Source organism: Leptodactylus fuscus, chromosome 11 (genome assembly GCF_031893055.1).
Source record: "Leptodactylus fuscus isolate aLepFus1 chromosome 11, aLepFus1.hap2, whole genome shotgun sequence".
Lineage (NCBI taxonomy): Eukaryota > Metazoa > Chordata > Amphibia > Anura > Leptodactylidae > Leptodactylus > Leptodactylus fuscus.
Genome location: NC_134275.1, coordinates 14,183,924 through 14,210,841, shown reverse-complemented (window position 1 = coordinate 14,210,841; position 26,918 = coordinate 14,183,924). Strand labels below are relative to the sequence as shown.

The following is a 26,918-nucleotide window of genomic DNA, read 5'->3' as shown; positions in this document are numbered from 1 at the left end:
GCTTACCCATAAAGACAATTATGAGAATGGGGGTCACGTGTGTCCCAATGTGAATGGAGCGACGGTTGTGCATGCTATAGTCCGCTATCCTTAGCAGTCCCTTAGAGGTGATGTGACTGCGACACCATTGCTTTATTCAGAGGTACATGGGGTCACTAGTGAATTAGGCCTGGTTCACATCTGCATTCGGTATTCCGTTCGGGGAGTTCGCATGGGGACCCCCCCCAAACCGAATACCGAATGCATTGACAAGCAGTGAGTTTATGAAAGCACACGGACCCCATAGATTATAATGGGGTCTGTTTGTTTTCCACGCAGTGTCCGAACTACGTTCCTCTCGACATGACTCGTATGGAAAATACACAGATCCCATTATGGTCTATGGGGTCCATGTGCTTTCATAAGTACAGAACACATGCACAGTACAGATGCAGATCTTGCCGTTATACCTTCCTCTGTGTCGTTGCCCCTCCTGGTCTCAGCTTTCAATCCCTGAGTAAGAATGCTTTCAGAAATAAAAGGGCTAATAGGTTATTTATGTCTTTTAACAAAATTATGTGAATGAACAAAGGAGAAATCTACATCACATAAACATTTTGTGTGACCACACTTTGGAGGAAGCAATATGGACCACAGGGTCATCATCTGAACACCCTCCGATCTGTCTGGGATGACATGAAGAACAGAAGGATTGGAACAAGCCTACATCCACAGAAGATCTGTGCTCGGTTCGCCAAGATGGCGGGAACAAGCTCCCATGCTCCTTTTAAAAACTGTGTGCAGATGTACCTAGAAGAATTGATGCTCTTAATGATGACCTATCAGTAACAAGGAACTGGAACTATCCAGCTTTTTAAAAACGGATGGCCTATGGTTAAGAGGCCACCAATTTTATAACCACAGGAGTCTGTCAGGACTTCTGTTAATGTGACTTCTCCGCACCGCTGTTCAGTAGAAATCCCATTTTTTATCGGTATGCAAATGAGTTCTCTCACAGCACTGGGGGCGTCCGCAATGCTGCAAGAGAACTCTCTCCATCTTCTTCAGGTACGGCCTCTTCACACGTCTTCTTCCGGGACTGGGGGTCAAACTTCTAGGCCTTGGGCAGAGCCTACTGTGCATGCCCACAGGCCACAAGAAAATGGCCACTTACATACTGTTAAGGAAATTAAAAAAGCTCACAACAGATCAACCAGGGACAGCAGACGGACGTGCCTATGTGTGAATAAGGTCTCAGACCGACCAGAGGCTTCACCTTACTTTACTGTATAGTTAATGTGATTGCTGGTTTGCCGGGAAGTTATTTGATGGTGACATCATTCAGATAGGAAGTAGTTGTGTTCTTATTGTACAAATTGACCCAGTAGTCCATAGATGCAGAGAACGTACCGGTGCTTAGAAGATAGGAATAAGGAGTACTCTATGGGTAATTAGTTTGTGCCCATTTACTCCTATCATCTAATGAGATCTGGTCTGTGTTAATGAGAAACCTTTTACAAGTAGATGTTACATGTCCTCTGGGTCTCTCTTTCTGTTCTATAAAAGTCGACTTTCCTGGATCTGGATGTTCTGTTTGTGCAAATTAAAAATAGAGTTACCGTATTTCAAGTCCATTACAGTATTTGGTGTGACTGGGAGTTAAACAACTTCTTATCCCGTAAAACTTGGGGAGACAAGGTGCAAGCTCACCGCTGGTGTAGATATACATTATGAATCCTGTAACACACCCTAATCTCGCCCCCTTTTTGGAAAGCGAGAAAATGGCCGCTTGCACAGTATTGTACGCGGCCATTTTCTCGTGGCCTGTGGGCATGCACGGTCTGCTCTGCTCAAGAACCGAGGCCTTAGAAGTTACAAGCCACCGCCGGAAGAGGCTGAAGGTGACGCTGCTGAAGAAGAAGAGGAGGCGGTGCTGGAGAGAGTTCTCTCGCAGTAATGGGGACGCCCTCAGTGCTGTCTGAGTGCTGGGGCCCACCCCCAGTGCTGCGAGAGAGCTCATTTACATGCCAAGAGAAACTGGGATTGTAGGCGAACGGCGGCGTGGAGAAGACGACGAAAGGTAGGAGACGAATAGCCTTTCTTAAGGCTATTCTGACGTGGTACCTAGAAAAAATTGGGTCTGAGTGATAGGATCCCTTTAATGCAGAAAAACCCATATAAAAATAATTACTGGGAAATAGGGTTGAGCGATCAGGGAAGATCTGATCTCGATTGGCAATCGAGCAAATTTCACAATCGGGATCGGCTGGAAAATGATCGGAAATTGGATTTTAAAATCGATCCTGAAATCTCAAGATCGGCTCAACCCTTCCGGGAAAGAATTTTCAATACATTGTATACTGTAAACCCTATTGTGCCATTAAAAAAAATAAATAAAAAATACCACCAGCCTTATACTACATAAGCGATCATATGGCTATACTGATTGCAACACCTAGCCCCCACACAGATCAGCTGCTCCGGTGGTCTCTGGGTGCCAGAAGTGTGTGCAGATTGATCCCATTACTTGAATAGGAGCTACCCATCCACAACGGCAGCTGCCAGAGCCTTGGGGCTGCCGAAACTGATTGTCAGACACCCACAATCAAAGTATGAAAAATGTTTTGGGGGCAAGAATACCCCTAGGGCTATACCGCAACTGTGGCCACAAACCTGTCGCATGACCAAAGAGTGCCGGGTTACCTTAGTCATGTGAGTGAATGGAGTCGCCCGGGGACCGTGGCAGTGCTGTGGTTGCTACTCCAAGTCAAACACTGCTAGACTTTCTTTTGACTTGTAAATCACGGTTGCAGCACCTTGGGGGCGCAGTGCAACTCCATTCACTAACATGAGTGAAGGATTACAAGGTAACCCAGCAATCTTTGGTTGTGAGATGGGAGTCGAGGCCAAAATTGATGTATAACCTTGCTATGGGACTCTATGCCACATTTTGCTGGTTCTAACTCTCATACGCTTGGTCCTTTATTTCTCACTGTAGAGTATATCTGTAATGTGTAATAGTAGATGCATACGATTCATGGCCTGAGTCATCACTTTGCTACAGATCTGTGACATTACCAAGGCTTTATGTAGGATAGATTTCAGAACTGTCATAAGTACTTATTCCAAGTTAACATTCTCCAGAATTTTAGTTCAGCCCACAATGTGGTGAGTGTAGGTGGGAGATTTTTTTTTTTTACAAGTGACATAGAACGATCATCACGTCTACAAATAAGTCACTCTTTTAATGCGCTGAAGGTGTAGGTTTCAGATATGTCATTGTTACGGATCAACTCTTCACGTTGGAAACTTAATGGCATGGAAAAAGTTGGTGAAAGAGAAAAATCTGGAAGGTGTCAAACTAGTGGCAGGTGAAGCATAACTCAGCGTTTTACACTATAACAGTTACATATACATAAGGTTACATGAACACAACTCTCTGTTCCCTGTGTTCTAAGAACTAGGACTCTGACCCATTCCTATAGCCTCATACATACAACCATGTTTTATCATGGGTCCGTGTGGGAGGCAAAACTGTGGACAGGTTATAGGTTGGACTTGATGGACTGATGTCTTCATCCAACCTCATCTACTATGTAACTATTACCGTAATTGAAATGTATGGATCTGTTGCTTGCACCGATACCATCCTTGTGCCATCTGTGCCGTGCACTTTTGTGAACCCTTTTCCCCATCATTTTTTGTTCCTGTTTTCACATTTCTGCTGGTAAAAGAGATTCTATTCTCAAATCTGTCAACCCAAATTTTACTGTACCTCTTTGTAAGGGTCCTTGCACATGAGCATCTTAGTTCTTAAAAAAAATGTAACCTTTTTAGCTTTGCCATTTCAATAACTGTGAATCTATGGAAACAGAGTAGCTCCTCTTTGATGCACTGTTTCCGTAGCTTCCATTCATCTCTATGGGAGTTATGGGAACAGTGTAGAGTGGCACTTAAAGGGATCCTATCATTCAGATGGTATTTTTTCTAAGTACCATGTCGGAATAGCCTTAAGAAAGGCTATTCTTCTCCTACCTTTCGTTGTCTTCTCCGTGCCGCTGTATGCCTACAATCCTGGTTCTTGTCGGTATGTAAATTAGCTCTCTCACAGCACTGGGGGTGGGCCCCAGCACTCAGTCAGCACTGGGGGTGGCCCCAATGCTGCGAGAGAACTCTCCAGCGCCGCCTCCTCTTCTTCAGCAGCGTCATCTTCAGCCTCTAATTCTGACGGTGGCTTGTAACTTCTAAGGCCTCCGGCCTTGGGCAGAGCAGACTGTGCATGCCAATAGGCCACAAGAAAATGGCCGCTTGCATAGTATTGTAAGCGACCATTTTCTCGGGTCCAGTGGGCATGTGCAGTCTGCTCTGCCCGAGGCCTAGAAGTAAGAAGACACCGCCGGAAGAAGAGAATGAAGAGGCCATCCAGTACTGTCTGAGCGCTGGGGCCTGCCCCCAGTGCTACAAGAGCGACAATTTGCATACCGAGAGAAATCGGGATTGTAGGCGAACAGCGGCGCGGAGAAGACGACGAAAGGCAGGAGACTAATAGCCTTTCTTAAGGCTATTCCAACGTGGTACTTAGAAAAAATGTAATCTGAATGATAGGATCCCTTTAAGGGTCTGGACAGGGAACATTTATTTCCATTTTGGCAGTGATTTACTGAGATGGGAATAACCCTTTAAGGAAAGGTCATACCCCTTCTTTGTATTATAATATTTCATTACAAATAAGAGATACATAAAAGTCCAAGAGCTGAAAAATCTGTAAGTCTAGCAGCTTTGCCTCAATGACCTTGCTCCTGTGTATCTACTGAGCAATCCTACTTAGTATCATCAAGCGTTTGATAAAAACTTCCATTATTGGCATACTTACTCTGAAAAAGCTTCTCATTTGGTATTCTGTGTGTGCTAACTGAAGAACATTGCCATCTGCCATCCAGGAGCACTAGCTCTTTGACACTGAATAATAATCCTGTTTTGTCTCTCCGTTCACCTCTCAGAACACCCTACCATACAGTGAAGCACGCTCTTGAGTCTATAGGTTGTACTGTATATAACTGCTGCCCATCAAAAAGGCTTCTGGATGGTTTTGTTTGTACATTTATTTTCTCTGTATGTATTGTGGAGATGGTAGCTTGGTAGAAGAAGCGGTGTGGACCCAACCAGTCAGAGACAGGGACATAAATCTTGCAAAAAAAGCGGTTTATTTAAGAAAAACAGCAAAATAAATGAACCTTTACGTTAGGCACAAAAATGAGCAAAATGTAGCCCTGCAGCCTTACAGCACTGGAGTCCTGGGTTCAAATCCTGCCAAGGACAACATCTGCAAGGAGTTAGTATGTTCTCCCTGTGTTTGTGTGAGTTTCCTCCCACACCCCAAAGACATACTCATAGGGGAAAAAAATGAGCAAAATAAAATGCAGCCTTAACTCTAGGCAAAATAACATCAAAATCCTGCACGTCTGAGCACTAACTAAACAATAGACATAATTTATCCTGACTGATGTAAGCAAATGGAAGATTTTCTCTTTGTTTCCGCTCTCATTGATTTTAATGTTAATAAATATATGGAAACAAAATCCTGCTCGTCTGAGCGCTAACTAAATAGAAAATACTAACTGTACTTGAGGCTTACCCACCACAGGAATCAACCAAAAAAAACCCACCATACTGTATCACAAGGCTTTCCATGTCGGAACAGACCCAACCACTTCCTCTCCTCCCAGGATCTGCCCTGACGTGCAGGATCTTCTGCCTTATATGGCTCAGTATGAGCCTATGACCCACGCCTGGGCTGAAACCTATTCCAGATTCGCACTGGACCACACATAGGTCAGGAATATGGGGCTGATATAGAAGGACTCCAGCACTTTGCCTTTCACCTGCTCACAGTATATTGTAGAAGTCCAGAATTGTTATTTTAAAGGGAATGAAAGCTTTATATTACAGGTTTAGGCCATCTTTAGAGTATCATTGCATGCACTATCATCATATTGCACTACTCTGCCCCATTTTTTGCCATGATATTTGTAATCATAGGTAAAAAAAAATAATTGGTGGGTAGTAGATGAGCAACTGTGGTTAGTAGTGTGCACTTTATGAATATACGTTAGAGTTTTCATTCCCCCAAACGGAATCCTAATCTTCTGAAACAAAAAAAGCACTTACCTTCAGAAACCTACAGAGCCCATAGACTATAACGGGGTCCACCTGGTTTCTTGCTCGCAGTGCCTTCCTCTCTGCATTTATTCAAGTGGAGAGGGGAATCAAATACCCGAGCGGAGAGCCAACGCTGCTGTGACCCCAGCCTTAGGGCATTCACACGATATAACGCAGCGCAGATTCTGACACGTAAACTCGTGTCAGAATCAGCGCTGCAAAACAGAAACCCACTGACTTCAATGGGTTCCGTTTAGCGTGAGTAACACATTTGAAATCAATGGGTTAAAAAGCCTTCTAGAGCTATGACTTTGGCTGAAGTGCACATATTGTCATGCAGCTTTATATGTGCAAAATGTGAAGTTGATCGAAGGGTTAATACTAAGGTTACGGTCAACCTGCTCGTATATTGTCCATTGTTTTGATCCATCAGGGGATAAGAACAACAGATATCAGGACTTTTCCTGACTGATGTTACCAAATCGAAGATTTTCTCTGTTTCTGACCTCATTGCTTTTAATGTTAAAAAATATATGGAAGGTTCCTTTTTTCCCATCTGCTTTCTGGGTTTTTTTGTTTTTTTTTTTGGGGGGGGGGGGGGTTTACTGAAAAAAATAACGCTTTCTGCAGAATTACATAAGTAATGTCCCTCAAAAATCTGAAAAAGAAAGGGCATGCTGCAGATTTCGAGTTTTAGGTTGAGACCCCAGGTTGTGAAAATGCAGAGATTTGGCCGCAGCAGAAATTTCACGGTAAAAAAAGTTAAGTTTTACAGTATCTGCAAAGTGGATAGGATTGAAGAAAAAAATCTGCAGCAGAAATAATGCGATTTCAAACGCGCTTGTGATCTTGTAAATCGCAGCACGTCACTTATTCCTATGGGAACGCTGGCATTTAGAGATGAGCGAACACTATTCGAAACAGCCGTTTGCATGCCGACCGCTTCCATTCATTTCTATGGGAGCGTGCTATTTGAAACGGCTGTTTCGAATAGTGTTCCTTCATCTCTACTGGCATTTTCTGCATAGGTATAAGGGTGAATTCACACTGAGTAAACGCTAGCTTATTCTGAACGTAAAACACGTTCAGAATAAGCGGCGTCTAAAGCAGCTCCATTCATTTCTATGGGAGCGGGGATACGAGCGCTCCCCATAGAAATGAATGGGCTGCTTCTTTCACTCCGTGCAGTCCCATTGAAGTGAATGGGGAGTGCCGGCGTATACGGCAAGCTCTGCTCATGCCGGAGCGTACACGCCGGCACTCCCCATTCACTTCAATGGGACTGCACGGAGTGAAAGAAGCAGCCCATTCATTTCTATGGGGAGCGCTCGTATCCCCGCTCCCATAGAAATGAATGGAGCTGCTTTAGACGCCGCTTATTCTGAACGTGTTTTACGTTCAGAATAAGCTAGCGTTTACTCAGTGTGAATGCACCCTAATAGAGGCAGAAAGTCCGCAGAGGAAAACCATGTAGACTTTCTGCAAAAATCGCTGTGGAAAAAAAACGTGTTTCTGCTGCGGTCTTTTCTGCATTGTTTTTTTTGAAGCAAATCACTGCCTGGGGCTTGACACTGGGTTCACACCAGCCTTCGGGTCTCAGGTTTCAGTTTCCATCTTATGCATGCAGAAGATGGAAACCTGTCATGCTGAGTCCGGCCATGAGCGCCTTTGAGCGTTTTATGCTCTCCGCGGCAAAACGTTTTTTTTTTTAAACTGGACACAAAGTACTGCATGTCCGACTCTGTGTCCGGTTAAAAAAAACGGATTCGCCACGGAGGGCACAAAACGCTCACCGGCGCTCATGGGCGGACACTTTTCAAACCCATTCAAATGAACGGGTTTGAAAGATGCCGGCAAGTTTTCGTCTCCTGCCCCTGTTTTGTGCTGGAAACAGAAACCTGCAGAACGGAGACCGGGCGCAGATGTGAACGAGCCCTGAGCATTACAGTGTTTGTGCACGTCATAAACATACATTTTCCTGTACATTGAGAATTTCATTGTGGATTCTGCGGTTCTGTATACCCAGGATAGAGGGAGGAAAGTTCAGTGAAACCTTTTTGAGATCACCAAAATTGCCTTAAAAAGATCTTCTAAAGGGGTGGCCTTTGCAAAGAAGAGGGCTAAAAGTCTATCATGAAAAATGTGGCCTGGATAAGGAGGCGGCCTTCTCAAAGAGGTGGATTCACTGTGCAAAGGAAAGAGGTGTACTACTTATTTTGCATATGCTCTATATTTTGGGAAAAAAGGAACTGCTCTATAGGAACATGGTTTAACAGTTATCTTGGTGATCAACAGAAGGTGGGAGGAATATGCAAATCTGTCTCCCAAGATGTAAATAGGGAGACAGTGCCTCTGTTATGCTGCCCTCTATAGGAAGCACCCTGAACATCATGCCTGACTTTCCCAGAAGCCTTTACTGCATAATGTGGGATTTTTACCAAGTCAGTTTCTCAGCTACGGACGGCCGTTTCGGTCCGATTCCTGGGGTCTAGCATAGTTCACCGCCTGCAGGGTTACCCCAAATCAAGAACTGTTTGACAGGGTATTAAATCAGTTATATCCTCATTTTTTTATATGCATTAAGTCTATGACAGCGCTCATTTGGGCAACGATTATTGGAACTTTAGGCCCGGTTCACATCTACGTATGGGTTTCCATTTGGGGGAAAAAAAAAACCCTCTTCCTGTTACCCTCCACCCCATCCATGCACATGCATACCTTTCTTTATTTATCAGCTTCAATCAGATGTATTGTTGGTGGATTTTGTCTGCACACCACTGTCATTCAGAACAAAACCTCATTGGAGCAGAGTCTATAGCCTGCAATTCTATATTCAGCTTGTTGGCTCCATCTGCTGGCCATTTCTGGGATCTCTCAGGAGTAACATTAGACTGTCAATCCTACTACAAAGGGTAGCAAGGAACAGCTGTGTGTACAGTATATGTGACCTAATATCGTATAGTGTCATGAGAAGGTGTTGCACAATTTTAAGGAAAATTACACTTTTTTATGTTACAAAAAAAAACTTGTTTTATTATTGACAAAACCACCTACAATGCAAACAAAACAGACAGAGCAAGAACACAAGGAAATCAGAATACAACAGGTGGGCGCATGGTATGCCGTATCAAGTCACTGCACGCAGACAAGGTCCGCCATCTTACACAGTACAGAAAGTGAATCAGCAAGGCACTTACTACAATGAGATTAATAACATACTAGTCATACAGGCTCAGAGATTAAGACATTGAACAGAGTCAAAGGAGAGGTACACTAGGGGTCCCACACCCCTTATACTCTTGTACGGTAGAATACTATTCCCCAGCCGCTTCTATTGGCAATGGCGGGGGCACTGTCAGCGTCCGACACATGGCAGCTGCTGTACAGGTGGAATAACCTAGAAATCCTATTATGGATAGGGGATAAGCTGCGGGTCAGTGGGATTCTGATCTCTGGAACCCCCACACAACCCCCCCACGGAGGGGTGGTTGGACAGGCGCACCCCTACTCCAGTCATTTCAGTGGGACCACCAGAGCTAGGCAAAGTACAATACTCCACTGACTCTGGCGGTTCCATTAAAATGGATGGATCTGGGGTGACCTTTCAGAATGGGGAGCAAAACAGGTGGAAGTCCAAGCAGTCAGAGCCCCACCAACCTAAATGTTATCCTATGTCCTGTGGCTTATGACTCTGCTGCTTTTTGTTGGTAAGCTTCGCTATTGTCTGACATGTCATGTCTTTCTTTGTAGGTGAACGGCAGCGACGCTTTATATAAATATGAGGAGATTGTATTGGAGAGGGTAAGTTTATCACATATGTCTGCCGAGACTTTCCCTCTAAGGTCCTCTCGTCTCCACTTTTAAAATCCTGTATCCAGTACCAGAAAATAATTCTCGAATCCTTAGGCCTCATTCACACCTGGGCACAGGACCGTGTATTTTGGTCCTGATTCTGATGCGGGAAGCGGCATCAGAATAGGACCAAAATGCGCCTGTCGCGGCTTCCGACTGTCAAGGCTTCCCGCTCTGGTTGAATGGGCCTAGTCCGGAGTGTGCTGCCGCGAGGCGGACGTCGGGGCTGAGTCAGCCGTGCAATCCGCCTGAAGAACGGGCAGCTTGCTTCTTATTACCGTGAGCCGGAACATACCACTCACCGATAATAGGAGGCTAGCGGTCTACATAGGCCTCTATTGTGAGGGGGCGGATTCTGACATGGATTCGGCGTCAAAATCCGCCCCGTGTGAATGAGCCCTTAAACTACCCCTCCCTAGACGAAAACAAATAATTCCCATTAGCCATCTTGAATTTTGGTTAATTGATATCATTATTATTATGTTTTACAGGGAAATTCAGGGCTGGGGTTCAGCATTGCTGGTGGAATTGATAATCCGCATGTACCAGACGATCCTGGAATATTCATCACAAAGATCATCCCTGGAGGAGCGGCAGCGATGGACGGGAGACTAATGTAAGATTATCATTCATATTTAAGCAATTTTATAGATAAATTCGGGTCAAAACATAACCAATGTGACATTGTGCCTATGAGATTATTATACTGTATATGTACATGGTAAAGCTATGGCACAGGTTTTTTTCCCCGGACAAAAAAAAAAAATGTGTTCTTCTTTTTTTTTCCCCATTATTATCATTTGCAAGGTTTCAGAAGTCTCCTAAAATTTTAGACCAAGGTGTACAAGTGATTTTTAGATTCTGGCGCCCTAATTCATTGTCAAGACTTGCTACGGTTGCTATGACCAGTATGTTGGCTCCACTTCTTAATGAATTACACAATTCTCAAGCCAATTGGATATTTTTATTGAGCTCCTGCACCTAAACTATAGGCAGGGCTTATTTCTCGACTACTACCTTGGTTATCACTTATGCTAATGCCTGCTATCTGGCATGCCCGGTTGGAAATGTTGGATTGCTGCAAAACTCTGCATACACTTGTATCTCAGGGAGTACAGGTGTGGTCTGGTTAGACACTGGGATCTGCCACAAGAGGGCGTAAAAGTGCTTCCCTTCCCCCTTGTGTTGCAAAAAGGTTCTCAGAGGCTAGATTTGGGTAGTGTACTTCTTGGTGACAGAACACTGACGGCTAGACTTTCCTCTATGACATTTTGCCCAACGGAGAGACTTGACAAATTGTCCGCCATTCTGAACTAGGTGTTAGGAGATTGGGAAGCTGTGGTAATATGAGGTATAACCCTGTGAACAGACTTCGCAGGCCCAGACAAACCACTAGGAGTGAGAATTGTTTCATTCGCCAACAAGCACCAGCATCACCCTCAGTTTCCATTCGCAGTGCTGTCATGAGTGAGACACCTGAGTAGTTTTGGATTGGAATCCCATCATCCAGGTTCTGTTTGGAATCTGACAACAGTCAAATTTCAATATGGAGACCTTGCGGTGAGCAGTGCAATCCTTCCTTTGCTGTGGGGTGACGCACTGCCCCAACTACTGGGATGATGAGATCTGGGGAGCCATTGTATATGACATAGTAGTGATATGTGCAGGACATCCTATGGCCACATGTCTTGTCTCTCATGGCAGGACTTCCAACTGGCAATTTTCAGCAGGATAATGCTCTCCCCCACACAGGTAGGGTTTCCCAGGAATGTCTGTGCAAGATGGCAACACTTCCTTGGCCTGCCCAGTTGTCAGATTTTTTGACAATTGACCATTTATGGGACCAGATGGGACAAGAACTTCTGCAACCTCCAAGTGTGTAGGGTCTACAAGCCCAGTGGCAACTTCCATGGGCAAATGTGCTGCAGAATACCGTGTGGAGAATGCTGTCATGCCCAGCCGTATCTCAACTTGTGCCCAAACAGGGTACTAGAGCCTCCTTTCAGTTGTACAGTTTTCCCCAATAAACTTCTCCATTTCCTCTTATAATGTAATTACTTACTTGTATCAACATTACATCCACATATAGAAAGTTCCATTCCAACAACTACTCCTTGCATTATTTTATGGGGTGTTTGCGCATAAGGACATGTTTAGAGATGAGCGAGTACTGTTCGGATCAGCCGATCCAAACAGCACGCACGCATTGAAATGAATGGACGTAGCCGGTACGCGGGGGGTTAAGCGGCCGGCCGGCGTCAAAGCAGAAGTACCAGGTGCTTCCATTCATTTCAATGCGTGCGTGCTGTTCGGATCGGCTGATCCGAACAGTACTCGCTCATCTCTAGACATGTTCTGTTTTAGAAACTATGTATAATTTTTTACATTTATACAGCTGCAGAAAAACCAAATTTAGCTGCGGAAATGCAATCGTTTTCCCTCCAGAAAAAATGCAGAGAGATACATAGCAAAAAGCAATGATGAGCTGAGGATTACATTTGTCTCAATGGGGTCCTAAAACAGCAATGTCCGCCTCGTGTGACCAACACAAATTATGTTTTTTTTCTTAAAAAATGTATTAAAACACAAAACACTTGTAAAAACAATTGACCAAAGCAAAATTTCTATAGAACATCCATTGTCATCAACTTGTGCTTTCAAAAACACCGAAGCAGAATGGAGACAATATGTGGCCTTCATCCACTAATGTACATCCCTCTATTTACAAAAATACAGCTTAATATTTCCTACATATAACCACCTTCATGTAGTTTTGCTAGATAGTGACCCACTGCTCCCATTCCAGGGTTTCCTGGGTCCTACACCAGTCTCTATCTGTTGACACCTCTAAAAACTGCTCAAGCAATCTCTGGCTCCAAAGATTACCTGCCTGGGCCTAAATCGATGGAATTAAGAAAGGCTATTCGTACCCTACCTTTATAGTTCTGCTCCGCGCCGCCGTTCCATTGATATACAGTTTTTTTCCCAGTACGCAAATGAGTCTCCAGACAGCACAGGGGGCGTGCCCTGTGCTGCCTGAAGACTCCAGTGACGCCTCCATCTTCTACAGCCGCGCCTCTCTGCCGTGTCCTTCGTGTAGTCTTCTTCTGGTAAGCCTGCATTCGGAATCTAAATTCTGCGCATGTGCCCGAAGGTTCTGCCCGAAGCCTGAGGGGAGAGCTGACTGCACACGTCTATTTGTCCATTTTACTGTGGCCGCTTACAGGAACAGTACGCTCATGTAAGCAACCACAGTAAAATGGCTGAACAGACATGCACAGTTGACTTTGCCTGAAAGCAGAGCCAACTGCGCATGTGCAGAATTTAGATCCCAAACGCAGGCTCGCTGGAAGAAGACTACATGAAGGATGGGGCAGAGGGGCGTGGCTGCTGAAGATGGAGGCGTCGCTGTAAAGTCTTCAGGAAGCAAGGGCACGCCCCCTGTGCTGTCTGGAGACTCATTTGCATACCGGGGACAAAAACAGTATATCAATGGAAAGGCAGCACGGAGCAGAAATCTAAAGTTGGGGGACGAATAGCCTTTCTTAAGGCTATTCTGACGTAATATTATCTGAAAAAGGGATTCTAATGATAGAATCCCTTTAAGCATTTGAATGCAAATCGCAGGCAACAGGGAGGTCTGTATGTGGGGTTTTGTATGTTTTTCTTTTATAGCATTCTTAACCTGTTTTATATATTTGCTATCATCCGTACAAACCTTTCGACATTATTATTATTATTATTAGTCATTATTCTCTTCTCCGCCCCTAATCTTTTCCTTTGCTTTTGGTGCAGGGTGACTGACTGTGTCCTGCGAGTCAATGACGTGGATGTAACTGAAGTGGTGCACAGTAAAGCCGTGGAGGCTCTGAAGGAGGCCGGGCCGGTCGTGAGATTGCTGGTCCGACGCAGGCAAAGCCCTCCTGAGACTATCGTGGAGGTTAATTTACTCAAAGGACCTAAAGGTCAGAATGTAAATGATCAGAGAATGAAGAATGATACACTTAGTGCACGATAAACACTCCTTCAAGGATCTTTATAATATCAGTGCGCCTTAAGAGCCAAGAATATTTAGTATCATCCCAATGGCTGCTCCTGTATAGCTGCAACTCCATTACAATTGGAAAAATAAACTGTTATAAAGCATGTATGAGCACATAGACCAGCAGTACACATCACATCACATGTACATCACATTTACCACTTGCAGTATATTCTTCTCTACTACAGTTAAAAACATACGTCCTATCTGTTATACAGGCAAATAATATCCACACAGGCAAACCGATTTCAATGAAAACGTCACGATTCCGACATGTTAGGTTACTGTTATCTAATGTCCACTGCTCTTATCTTTCACAAGTAATTTGATAACTAGGTGATCTCTATCTGTACATAGCAGCTTTAATCTCACTTTTTTCCAGGGCTGGGGTTCAGTATTGCTGGAGGTATTGGTAACCAGCACATTCCAGGGGATAACAGTATCTATATCACAAAAATCATTGAAGGCGGAGCAGCACAGAAAGATGGAAGACTGCAGATTGGTGACCGGCTTTTAGCTGTGAGTATCCACCTACTTAACAATCCGTATACTGTCTTACATAGCCAAATCCTAGCAATGATGATAAATACAGCGCTGGAGTCCTGGGTTCAAATCCAACCAAAGACAACATCTGCAAGGAGTTTGTATGTCCTCCTTGTGTTTGAATGGGTTTTCTCCAGGTACTCCTGTTTACTCCCACACTCCAAAGACAGACTGATAGGGAATTTAGATTGCACCATTTATGTCAGTGGTAACCGTTTGTTATACATCGGTTGTCTATAGATATGACCATGAATGCAGGAACTTTTTATAGTTGGGACTTATCAGAAACCCAGTCACGATTTCCTTATTGTGGACAGGTGATCGGACAGGTACGCTACAGAAGAAGATAACCCAGCCATAACAAAGAAATCATGGCTGGCTTTCTCAGACCATAGAAACTTGCTGCATTCATGGTCATATTCATTGGCAACTGATCGAGGCGAAAAGACTGAAAACATACAAATGGGTATAGAAAACCTGTCAAACTCTGCCAACTTAGGAAATGTTTCACCTGGGTCCACTATGGTATTAAATCGGCGCCAAATCAGCTGAGCAGCAAGTGGCAGTACAATTAGATGGGATGCTTATAGGGAATGATCATTCCTGCAAATACTTGTTATTGTCCTGAATATAGGCCCGTAACCCAATGCAGGCTTCTTTTAATTGATATTCTATCTCTTGCTTGTTTTTCAGGTGAATAACACCAATCTGCAGGATGTCAGACACGAGGAAGCGGTGGCTGCACTGAAGAACACCTCTGACATGGTTTATCTCAAAGTAGCTAAGCCTGGCCCTGTACATCTCAATGAGATTTATGCTCCCCCTGACTATGCTAGCAGTAAGTATATCACTGATATAGCATGGCTTCCACTAAGGTCTAAGCTTTGCTTGCAACAAAGTAGTGGCAAAATGATGGTTTGGTTCTCCAGACAGCACCCATTTACAGTAGTTTGCCAGTACCTGGTATTGAACTATGTGATTCTGTAGTTCCTGGTGCATTTGGGGAGTTAGCCAAGTCCTGTTCCAAGAAGGAAAAAAGTAAAGCAGCTGCATTCTTCTTTATGATCTGCAGGAGTGGGGTCACAAGTAGAAGCAGCATTATTTGCCCTGTAAGGCCGAAGAGTCAGCTGACATAATTGGCAGCCGGTTTTCTTTTCTAAATCAGGGGCACAACCAACAATCCAATGTTTCTTTGAAATGGTGCACACAGCACAAAAAGTTCTGGTTCCAAAGGCAACTCCACAAGTCCGAAAAACCAGAAAAAACTGAAGGCAGAGGGGCTCAAGACAACACAAAAGTTCTATGATCAACAGGAAAACTCTGTGTGCAACACACCGAATATTCTGGTGCCCAGAGAAAAAATAAAAATAAATAAATATATATACCGGTATGTCTTTAAAAAAATGGTATCATAAGGGATGATGGACATTTAGTTATAGAGATTTTTTTAATAGATTACTAGCTATAACCTGCGACTTCGTCCGCTGTCCCCTCACCCTTGCGCGATCCACCTGCAGCGCGGCCCGTGGCCCCCCACGGCCCTTTCCTTGTGGCCAGCGCAGTCACCTCCCACAGCATCGTGGGCCGGGACCTCAAGGCCCCGTTGCTGCACCTCCAGCCCTCCCCTTTCCCTCCACCCGCGCCCCCGGCTCTCCCCTTACCCCCCACCTGCGTCCCCGGCCCCCTTTCCCCCTTTAGAGTTCCAGTCACCTCCTACATCTACCCCTTCCTCCCAGCACCACCCACCCGTGAGCTCGGTCCCCCCCCCTTTCCACATGTGAAATGTGGCCCCCCTCCCCCCTACTTGCCTTCTGCCCTCTGGTGTGAAACCCGGCCCCCCTCTGTAACCCCTACCACCAGCACCTCCTCCAAACCAGCAACCCCCCCCCCCCCCCCGGCCCCTACCGATCACTCGTGCCCCCCCACCCCTCTTCCCCTTAAGCAAGCCAGCAATCCCTGTTCCCGCAGCACTCACCATGTAGATGCTGGGGAGCTGTGTGACCTTTCAGTGTGTGCGGTCCTTTCCGTGCTGTGTGTGTTCCCAGTCACAGAGTTCAAGGGTAGGTGCGGCTGGGCTTGTTCGGGCCGGATGCGCTGCTGCTTGCTACGCCGGCCTGAGGCAATGTGTGGCTGGTCGGCATGTCAGCGGCGTCCGGAAGCATGCGGGCAGCCGCCATGTTCAGAGAGGAGTCCCCGCGCGCTGGCCACGCCCACAATTCGGCGCAAACTTATGGGCCGCTGTGCTGGCTCCCTATCCCGCCCATACACCGCCATGCACCAATAGGAGTGGCGTCTAACTACCTGCGCTGACGTCATGCCCGGCCCGACAGTGGACCAAGCGACAACTTTGGAGGGTCGCGGTGGCGTTTTGGGGTGAGTGAGACACTTTTAAAGTAGCCTATTACCCCTTCCTGGCCAATATGTAGGTGTGTGTTTATTTTCTAGGAAATCCATTCAGCCGTTCGAGTGTGATTGAGGAACAAACATCCAAACACACAAACCCACAAACATCCAAACTCTATTAATAGGATTAAAAATTTTGCAAATTTTAAAGATTTTCTCCACCCATTCTAGAGCTGTCGAACTTTTGTCTTGATCGTACTGTGAACACCCGTGAATGCAGGGACTTGTCCGATATCTAGCCATGATTTTTTTATTGTGGCTGAGTTACCCATCCACATTAAGGAAATCATGGCTGAGTTTGACAAGTGCCAGACCATAGAAAGTTCCTCCGTTCATGGTCTTATCTATTGGCAACTAACTAATCACTAAGATGGCTAGAGAAAAAAATTATGAAAAATTAAAAAAAAAAAAAAATTCAGAGATTTTTTTAACTTTTGAATGCCTGCATGTTCATGGAAAATCCCCAATTATACATCCAAATAATATAACTAAATAGAAGCAGTTAGTCAGCGGACCAGTGCGTCTATGTATGACTATATAATTAGTGGCCCATAAAAGCACTCGGCGTATGTCATCATACAAGTATCAGTTCACATCAGACTGAATCGGCAGCACTAAATACTCAGCACAGTTGACATGTTTGCACTATTGTTTCCGGCCCCTCAATATTCTGGATAATTCGCATAATTTCTAGGTTCCGCAATTCATATACTCAAATCCAGCATCTCCAGTACATTGAAATAGACGACCACATATATTATGCAATCCCCTACGTACAGGTCACATTATCTCTAATATCAAAAACACGTCCACATTGAATATGTTCTCGGTGAATAAATGAATAGATTGTTCTTTCTATACATTTTTGAGTGTGGCAATTTTTTTTCTCAAACTAGCCATAGTTCTTTGAGTATGCGATCTTCTAAAAACTTCACTTGGTTCGCCATGGCATTGAACTATGTGCTGTGACCCGCCTAGGGTTCTAATCACATTGCGGCTCCAATGGGTTGTCTATTCCCACTGTAATGTAATATATACTCGAATATAAGCTGACCCCCCCTAATTTTACCACAAAAAAACTGGGAAAACTTATTGACTCGAGTATAAGCCGAGGGGGGGAAATGCAGCAGCTACTGGAAAATTTCAAAAATTAAAATGGTTGGTGTTTTTGGGTGCAGTAGTTGCTGGGGAAGGGGAGGAGGTGTTTTGGTTTCTGTCTGCCCCTTCCCTGAGCTTGAGGATTGTTTTTTTTCCCCCATTTGAGCTTGAGGATTTGTTTTTTATCTGCAGTGCTCCTATTAACCCCTTCCCGACGGACAGGAGCACTGCAGATTCCCTATATTCAGTAGACCGGGCACTGTCAGACACAGGGATACCTAATGTGTATGTGTGTCACAGTCATTTTCTACTTATAGATGTATTCTAAGGAAAGGAGGGATTTACAACTTTTATTTACTTTATTTTTTTATTATATATTTTTTAAAGCTTCTTTTTTTTCCCACTATTTTATGGGAGATTCTATACATTACTATTGCGGCTGGTCATAGACCCCCCCCCCCATAAAAAATATATATATATATATATATATATATATATATATATATATATATATATATATATATATATATATATATTTTTTTTTTTTTTTTTACTTGACTCGAGTATAAGCCGAGGGGGGCTTTTTCAGCACAAAAACTGTGCTGAAAAAATCGGCTTATACTCAAGTATATACGGTAATATTATCACTCTATAAATTCCTTGTTAGACCACAACTACAATATGGAATTCAATTTTGAGCTTCACATTCTAAAACAAGATAGTTCAAAGTCAGGCAACTAAATTATTGAATGGGGCAGAAGGTCAGCTTTTATCTTGGCTATAAAAATCGGGCTTGATAATGACACCTTAGAAGTGATCTAATTTACATATACAAAAAACGGATACTATTTATTCCGTTCAAGAAGTGGGCAAGGGAGTAGGGGGACATTGTTTCTGGGTTTAGGAAAGACTTTTTTAGGCATCTATATAGGAAGGTGTTCTTCACTATGGAATGCTCTAGCCCAAGAGGTAATGGCAAATACTAAATTAGCTTTTAAATAGGGCTAAAGGATTATGTAATAACAAATGATATTGAGGGTTTAATAAATCTAGCTATAAAGTATAAGAGTTTGGGTTTTTTTTGTTAATGATGTCGATCTGGGGATTTACTCTGATTGCCACATTTGGAGTTGGGAAATAATTTTTCCCCTAATACGGTACAACAGGAATCCACCTCTGGACTTCTGGATAAACACTGTGGGGTTACAGATTGAACTTGAGGGAACATCGTCTTTATTCATGGGTAAACATGCCGATCGGCACTCCATTGCATAGGCTTTGGCCAGATAGTGGACTAGGCCGCCGATGTTTTCACAGTGAAATACTATTTGTTGCCTGGTTCTTGTTGCTGGCCGTGCAATTTTGCAGTCCTTTGTTGTCTTGTCAGTGCCATCTTTGAACAACAGCTGAAGTTTCAGTGTGCCAGTGCCAGGTGGGGTTGCTGAACCCTTCCGTTGCTTTTGTACCTTGCAGCAGTATTCACAAGAAGGGTTAGGACTGGGGTTGAGCCGATCTTGAGATTTCAGGATCGATTTCAAAATCTGATTTCCGATCATTTTCCAGCCAATCGCGATCATGAAATTTGCTCGATCACCCATCAGGATCCGATCTTTTCCGATCCCGATCCTCAACCCTAGTCAATGGTTCTCTATGGGAAAAGTCACCTTTAGGGTTGAGCTGATCTTGAAATAATCTCTGACCTCGATCCCACTGGAAAAGATCGGGTCAGAATTCCGATCGTGAAATTTACTCGGATTGCCGATCGGAATCTGATCTTTTGCGATCCCGATCGCTCAACCCTAGTTAGGACTGCTGAATTAATAGTGACAGTGGAATATAGGTGGTTAGTCCGAGAGAGGCAATGTGATTGGGGAGCGTAGACAGGTAGCCGTGTTAGTTGGGTGTCTGACACTATGTCCTCAGCCTTGCCATGTTTATATGGCATAGGTATGGCCTAATGGATTGCCTATAAACAAAAGAGGAGGGTCAATGTGTTTTTCATTTTCAATTTTTTTTATTTAAAAAACACAAAGTGCTACTAAGAAACTTTTTAAAATAGTTTTTCCTCTCCGTCAGGGGGGGGGCTAGAACCTGTGATAAGGGCGTGTTATTGACATATTATTTTATCTTTTTAATTGTTTTATTTACATTTTCTATTCTGTTTTTTTTAACATTGTGTCCCCATAAGGTCATTAGAGACCTTTGGGGACATCTGATCACTTTTTTGTTTGTGGGGGCGGCTGATTTTCCCTGTAACTGGGGCTGGTGCATTTAGGAATACAGCCTCCTACCCATAACTATAATGTAGGACCTAGCAGCTCTAACACACTCTGATCCCAGAGGGGAGCCCCATCATGGCGGCGCCCATAGCTGTGTATACAGCACTCATTGAGCACTGTGTATACAGCGATTGGGAAGGCAGGGATGGTAATAAACTGTCCCTGCCTTCTCTAGGCTCCCTGTTTCAGGCTCCACAATTCCGTGCAGCAGCTGAAAACTGCAAGGATGTACTGATACGTCCAAGCAGAACAAAGCAACCACTTCTGGATGTATATACTCTATGGATGGTTCGGAAGCTGTTAATAGCAGTCTGTCCACAAAAAAAATGGGTATCGGCCTAATAGCAGTATCTTGCACAGCAGCTTCTGCACTATCCCAAGATAGCGTTCTTATACTGCATTGCAGATCCATTATCATGAAAATCAGGGTTTTTATCCCTATGCATATTATCTAAAAAGGGTTTTTGGGGCATTTCTTTTCCTGCTAAGGGGCTTCTGTCTCCCCTCCAGATAATTGGCGACAAAATGTAAATTTAATTGTAATATGCATAATAATAAAACACTGGCGCTGTAATGCAGAATAAGGAAAGCATCTTTGGAAAGTGTATCAGCAGCCCTACAAGATACGGTCATTCGTCTGGTACCAATTTTCCTGCTGACAGACTTTAATGTCCGTTACTCTGGCCCTCCAGACAGATCAGAGCAATGGTCAGAAAAACTGTAGCGTGAAAGCATCCTAACTAGAGATGAGCGAGTACTATTTCGGATAGCACGCATCCATAGGAATGAATGGACGCAGGGGGTTAAGCGGCAGGACGCCAGCCCCGTCTGTGTGCCGGCCGGGTCCATTCATTGCTATGGGTGCCTTGCTATTCGTACTCGCTCATCTCTAATCCTAACCATGTTACCTGTTGCACGCAGATGAATTGCACAATGATATATTTATTTTCTACTATATATGCAGCAAATGTTATTCTCTCATTGTGAATATGGGCTGTATAGCTTAGTGCTCTGTATATGTTGATGCTATATACTGTATTTCCCAATGAGATCTGTGGTCTCCCTTCTCTAATCTGCCTTTTGCATTTCCAGCTTTCACTGTTGATAATCACATAAGCCATAACTCCACTCTGGGAGGATACCTGAGCAGCGTGGAGAGTAAATCTCCTTATCAGCCCCCTCAAGTCACCCCATCCAGATACTCTCCTGTCCCAAGACATATGCTGGGAGAAGAAGACTTCACCAGGTGAGGCTTAGGTGTGACCCGAGACACAGGACTATAGACTGTCTCCAAACAACAGTGACATTACTTTTCATGGTTTTTTTTGTCATTTATGAAGTAGAAAAAGCTATTAATAAATGTTTTCAGGGGTTCGTCACATTGTAATTACATTGCCGGTAATAAGGAAATCAGACAGCTGTCTAAAGAGAGTAACTCTAAACTCAGTAACGTTGCGAACAAGTCAGAACAGGAGTGTTGAAATAGTGACAGAAGGCAAAAAATTCAGCAGCTTCCACCTCCCACTTCAGGCTGACATAGACTCGACACAGGAACGGTGGAACATGGAGTCGGCAGAGTTTATAGCTGGGTGAGTTCAGGGTTTACAACTATTTGTGCACTATGGACGGGTGAGGGATTGTACTGACAGGGAAGTGCAGAACTAAAGCAGACGCTGATCACGGGACAAGGAAATCACCATTGCTGTAATACATTGATAGAGACGGTTCACTTTGCACAAGGAATACTTTATTGAATCGGGATGTCAAGAAAGGTCCCTGACAAATTGCAGCCTGACGTGTGCTTGACTCCCGGCCAGGATCGTCACTACAGAGTGTTTTCTAGGTAAATTATACAGAATCTGAGAAGTTTGTCATTATAACCTGTTTTGTTACCAAGCCTGTAAGCTCATGCTGCTCAAATAACGAAAAAAAAATGACGTTCTCTTCTATTTGGCTAACATGTAACCCAGAATCTTGTTTGTGCACATTGATCAGTGCCCACACGTCCAAGGCTTTCCTAGCATGGTGGGACTAGTTCATGAATCCTGTGCGTTGGTTGTGGTCTTCCATCTGGAGACATTTGTGGTTAGAATTACATGTATACACGCCGAATACTGAAACCCCTTAAGGGTATATTGATGTGAGACAGATACATCACAAATTTTCTGCAGCATAATTGCAGAGGGAAACCTAGAGTGATTAGCATAGCGGCAAAGCGGATGAGAATTTACCAATTATCATCCACAATTTATGTCAAAATCTGTGCGGATCTGCTGTGGAAATTGCTGTATGGTGCAATTGTAAGACTGGGGTCACAGTATCGCTGCTGTCCACACCGGGGTCTCTGTCCTAAACCCCGGGGGGGACTGGACAGGGGACGACTTGCACGAACACAAAGTCCTGCATGGACGACTTTGTGTCTGTGCAAGAGGCTCCAGGCGGACACCGGCGGCTACTTTTAAAAACCCACTCAAATGAATGGGGTTTAACGCTGACTGCCAGCAAGCCGTCCCCTGTCCAATTTCCCCGGGATTTAGGACAAAAACCCCGGGTCGGACAGTGGTGGTAGTGTGAACCTTATAACGCAGCATGTTAGTTCATGCTGCAGATTTTCACAAATGCATTTCACACCCTGCAATATATAGGCTGAAATCTATAGGCAAATCAGAGCTATTGCATAATAAAACTTGCAACAAAAATTGGACAGTTTGGTATATTTTTCCATTTTGGATCATCTGCAGTGTGCACCTTATGTACGGATATACTAGAATAACGCTTACTGCAGAGAAATCTAAAACAATTAAAAGACAGAAAAAATGAAATCTAATACAAATCTGCCTGATCTTCCACATACAACGGTAATATTTAAGGTATAGGCACACATTGCATATATTTAATGAGCTCGGTCAGGCACATGGGGGCAGTAATGTTAAGATATCCTGCCTTCCTTGTACATAAACCAGGCACAAGGTTGGCTATGACTGAGTATACTGAGATATATATACGTCCAGTATGATCCACCCGTAGTCTCCCGACCCCGTGCATTTCTGGACTATATCTGTAACTTTAAAGTTGTGATCCTATAGCAAGGACACTTGTTCTTTAAAAGAAATGACAGGCTCAGTGTTACCGCATGTTTGCAGAGCTGCAGGTAACAACCAGGAAACAGAGACAACCAGGAAAGAGCTTCCAAAGACAACGCCGTCACGGGACAAGTGGAAATAGAGAAAACACGACTAAAGGAGACATTTTTATATGTTCAAGGTGGTTTCACATTACTGTATCACCTGTCCTTATGGATACATAGAACATGTCTATGAAGATCCTATCCATATACACGTTTCATCAGATATTGTATCTGAAATAGCAACGTTCCAGTGCACTTTACATAACCTTTCCTTTAATGTCGAGTAACTTGCTAAGGTCAGTCTGTATATTGCGCCGGACGTGAGAATTCTGCTGCTTGGCCTAATGGTTTACCTCCACTCCATTGTCGGCCATGGGATCTAAAACTGAGTGTACGTTATTTACATAGCTGCACTTTCAGCTGACAATAATGGCGACCAGTTTCCACACAACCACGCGGAATCAGATCTGCAAAACGGGAAGAATGGGATGAGAAATTGACGCTTATCTGTGATGTTACACTTCACGGGGAAGATAAAAAAATTGAGCATTGTAAAGACTGACTAATAGGGGTCTGGCATCCCCCACCATACCGATTAGCTGTTCTCTGTACCGTGTAGGGGGCTGGAGGAGGAAGTATCTGGCTATTATCTCAGCTCCCATTCATTTGTATGTAGTACAGCGGGGCCAGTATATACTGCATGCAGTCATCTGTATACTATGCAGAGAACATCTGATTGGTTTGTGGGCTGATCTGGGGGTCTTCACTTACCATTTTAAATTCAACATTCAATCCTGGTTTACCCCAGAGCTGCAGTTGGACAGTCAGGCACCCCCTACACATTAGGTATCCATAATGGATACCTAAGCGAGTGCCCCAACTGCACATTTTAGATACCTTTATGGGGGTGTTTTTGGCCGTCCCAATACTGATTTACAACTCCACTAAGGCTTCCGTTGTAAAAGGTGACCCCTTTTCCAAAGTCGGTGGCAATTATAAGTGTGCATTATGTAACATGGCTCAGAATGGCGCATAGAAGACATGGAACAACCTGTCGTGCCGCTCTGCACAGCCAAACAGATGTCAAGTGTAAAACAAGTGTACAAGTGTGTTTTACAGGTAAGGTTTGTTTGAACAAACTCTTCAAAGATTGTTTTGCTCGTCATTCCTGACCTTTATCCAAATTCTTAGATTTTTTTGATGCTGATGGGACAATATATTGTTCTCGCTCCGTATTTCTATCCACCTGTATGGGAGGTAGCCTGTTTTATAAAATCTGATGGCCAAAGACACTTTTTATACAGATACTTCTGTGTCTTCTTGTTATAACTGTAATATGTAATTAGATTGGATCATCTAACTAAATGAAGAATAAGTGGAAGGTTTCATTAGGAGACTTACATGTACTGTGCAGATATTATGACCAATTCCGGTTAAACCTGTTTTGCAAACCTCTAGTTTCCGAGATGAATGCTGGGAATTTAATATCTGACTAAGTCACACACAGACGGGATAATAATCAGTTTAGGCATCTTAAAGAAAACTCCAGGATTTCACTGAAACCAAAAGAATTCTAAATCCGCAAAGTATCCACAAACTAAATACTCTGAATCCTTAGGTGTACTGTCGGGTATATGGCCAAACATGGCGGCTTTCTAAGTAGTATGCTTAAAGGGATTCTATCATTAAAGTCCCATTTTCTACAAAGACCACATTGGAATAGCCTTTAGAAAAGCGATTCTTCTCCTACCTTTCTTATGCTGATCCGCGCCGCTGTTCTTGAGAATTTTCTTTTTTATTCCTTATGCAAATGAGTCCTCAGAAAGTACAGGAGACGTCGCTTGTGCTCACCGAAGACGATCCAGCGAAGCCTCTGTCGTCTTCAGCCGACTGCACATGTCCGTTCAGCCTTTCTCCTGTGGCCTCTTACATGAGCATTCGTTAGGCCACGGGAAAATGGCCGAACGGACACACAGTTAGCTCCGTCAGCTGATGACGTGGCGGAAGAGGCGTCGGCAGAAGAAGACAGAAGAGATGGCCCCAGTGCTTTCTGAAGACTCGTATTGTACGCCAGTAGGAACAGGCGTAGATTTCCATTCTAAATCACACCAAGAAACTGGCATGAGTTTTAGTAAATCATCCGGGTCGAGGCCAGCAAGCCATGGATCAGAGATTGAGGTTGCACATTTGGCACAAGATCGGGTCTTGCAGTATATATGAGCCTCAATATCCTCCTTCTATGCCAGTATTATGATTGTATGGTGCCATTAGGGATTATTCCTTTGGTGCAGGTTGATGACTGAAGCATTAATCATTTATAGACACCTACAATGCACTTCCCTAAGGCCCGGTTCACATCTGCATTCAGGGAGTCTGCTTGGGGACCCCCCAAATGCAAACCTATCCTCACAAATAAGCGGTTATCTAAGGAAACTCACGGACCCCATAATAATGAGGACCATGTGGCTTCTGCACGAAAAATGCAGAGAGAAAAGTGCTGCTTGTAGGACTGTAATGGCCCGAACGCAGATGTGACCCGGGCCTAATACTTTTCCCCTCTGCGCTGGTTTCAGTAATGAATTGCTTTGGACAGGAAAGCTTATGGCTACACCTAGAAGTGTTATCACACTCAAACAATGCTGCGATATCGCCCTGATAGCTCTGCACTCATTTCTCCAAATCTTTTCAGTCAGTGGGGACGCTCGTGGTTTCTTTTTCGGTTGCTACAAAGCTGAAATGACTTCAAAAAGTAGTGGCTATTGCTTCTATATAGAGGGATATGGAAATCGCTTTGGAATTTCTTGCAAATTGCTCAATAAGGTTTTGATTTCTCTATTGCAAAAAAAAAAGTCCCACTGCATTCAGTAGGCTGAACCTGCCTGTGGGAGGCAGCGTGAATTAACATGCCCCATTTATTCATAGTGACATAGTGACAAGGGCCATGCATGTATGAACTATGGTACAGTTACCTATGCAGCAGACAGATCCAAAAAAGATAAGAAATACTTGTCAGAATCCACATGAAGCCGTGTGAACACGGCCTTAGGCTGGATCCATATTTTGCATTGCAGACGCACCACAAGCAATCTGCAGCTGTGTTTTGTGTCAAAGAAACAGATCAAGGAAAAGTTATGCAGAGTTATATAGATCTAAGATTGCACTTCTCTCATCCGAGTTAAAAAATTTTCATATGCGTGATTTCACGATATGTGCGTAAAGCCGAGAGATAAATGTTGGCGAAGTGCTTTTACTGTTTCAGGTTTATAATCTACTAACTAGTCAGATTATTTAGGACTAGTGGCTGAGAACTGACTGACGGGCTGGCTAAACTAATCTGCAATGATAGTCAGTGGTGAACCTAGCCTCTCTGCTGCCTGAGGTGGACGATCAAAAGATCAATAGGCTGTTACTACTAACACAGGCTTTGGGCCTGTAT

General features: G+C 43.9%; 1 protein-coding gene across 5 annotated transcripts in view; it reads left to right on the top strand.

Moving 5' to 3' along the window:
• Nucleotides 1-26,918, top strand: part of DLG3 (discs large MAGUK scaffold protein 3) — a 126,464-nt gene that overhangs the window by 66,876 nt on the left and 32,670 nt on the right. For all 5 annotated transcript variants that reach the window (XM_075259834.1, XM_075259833.1, XM_075259836.1 and 2 more), the window contains 6 exons: nt 9,889-9,939; nt 10,482-10,606; nt 13,786-13,955; nt 14,415-14,551; nt 15,269-15,413; nt 21,448-21,601. In XM_075259834.1, coding sequence (XP_075115935.1) covers nt 9,889-9,939; nt 10,482-10,606; nt 13,786-13,955; nt 14,415-14,551; nt 15,269-15,413; nt 21,448-21,601 — 782 coding nt within the window. The remainder of the gene's footprint in view (nt 1-9,888; nt 9,940-10,481; nt 10,607-13,785; nt 13,956-14,414; nt 14,552-15,268; nt 15,414-21,447; nt 21,602-26,918) is intronic.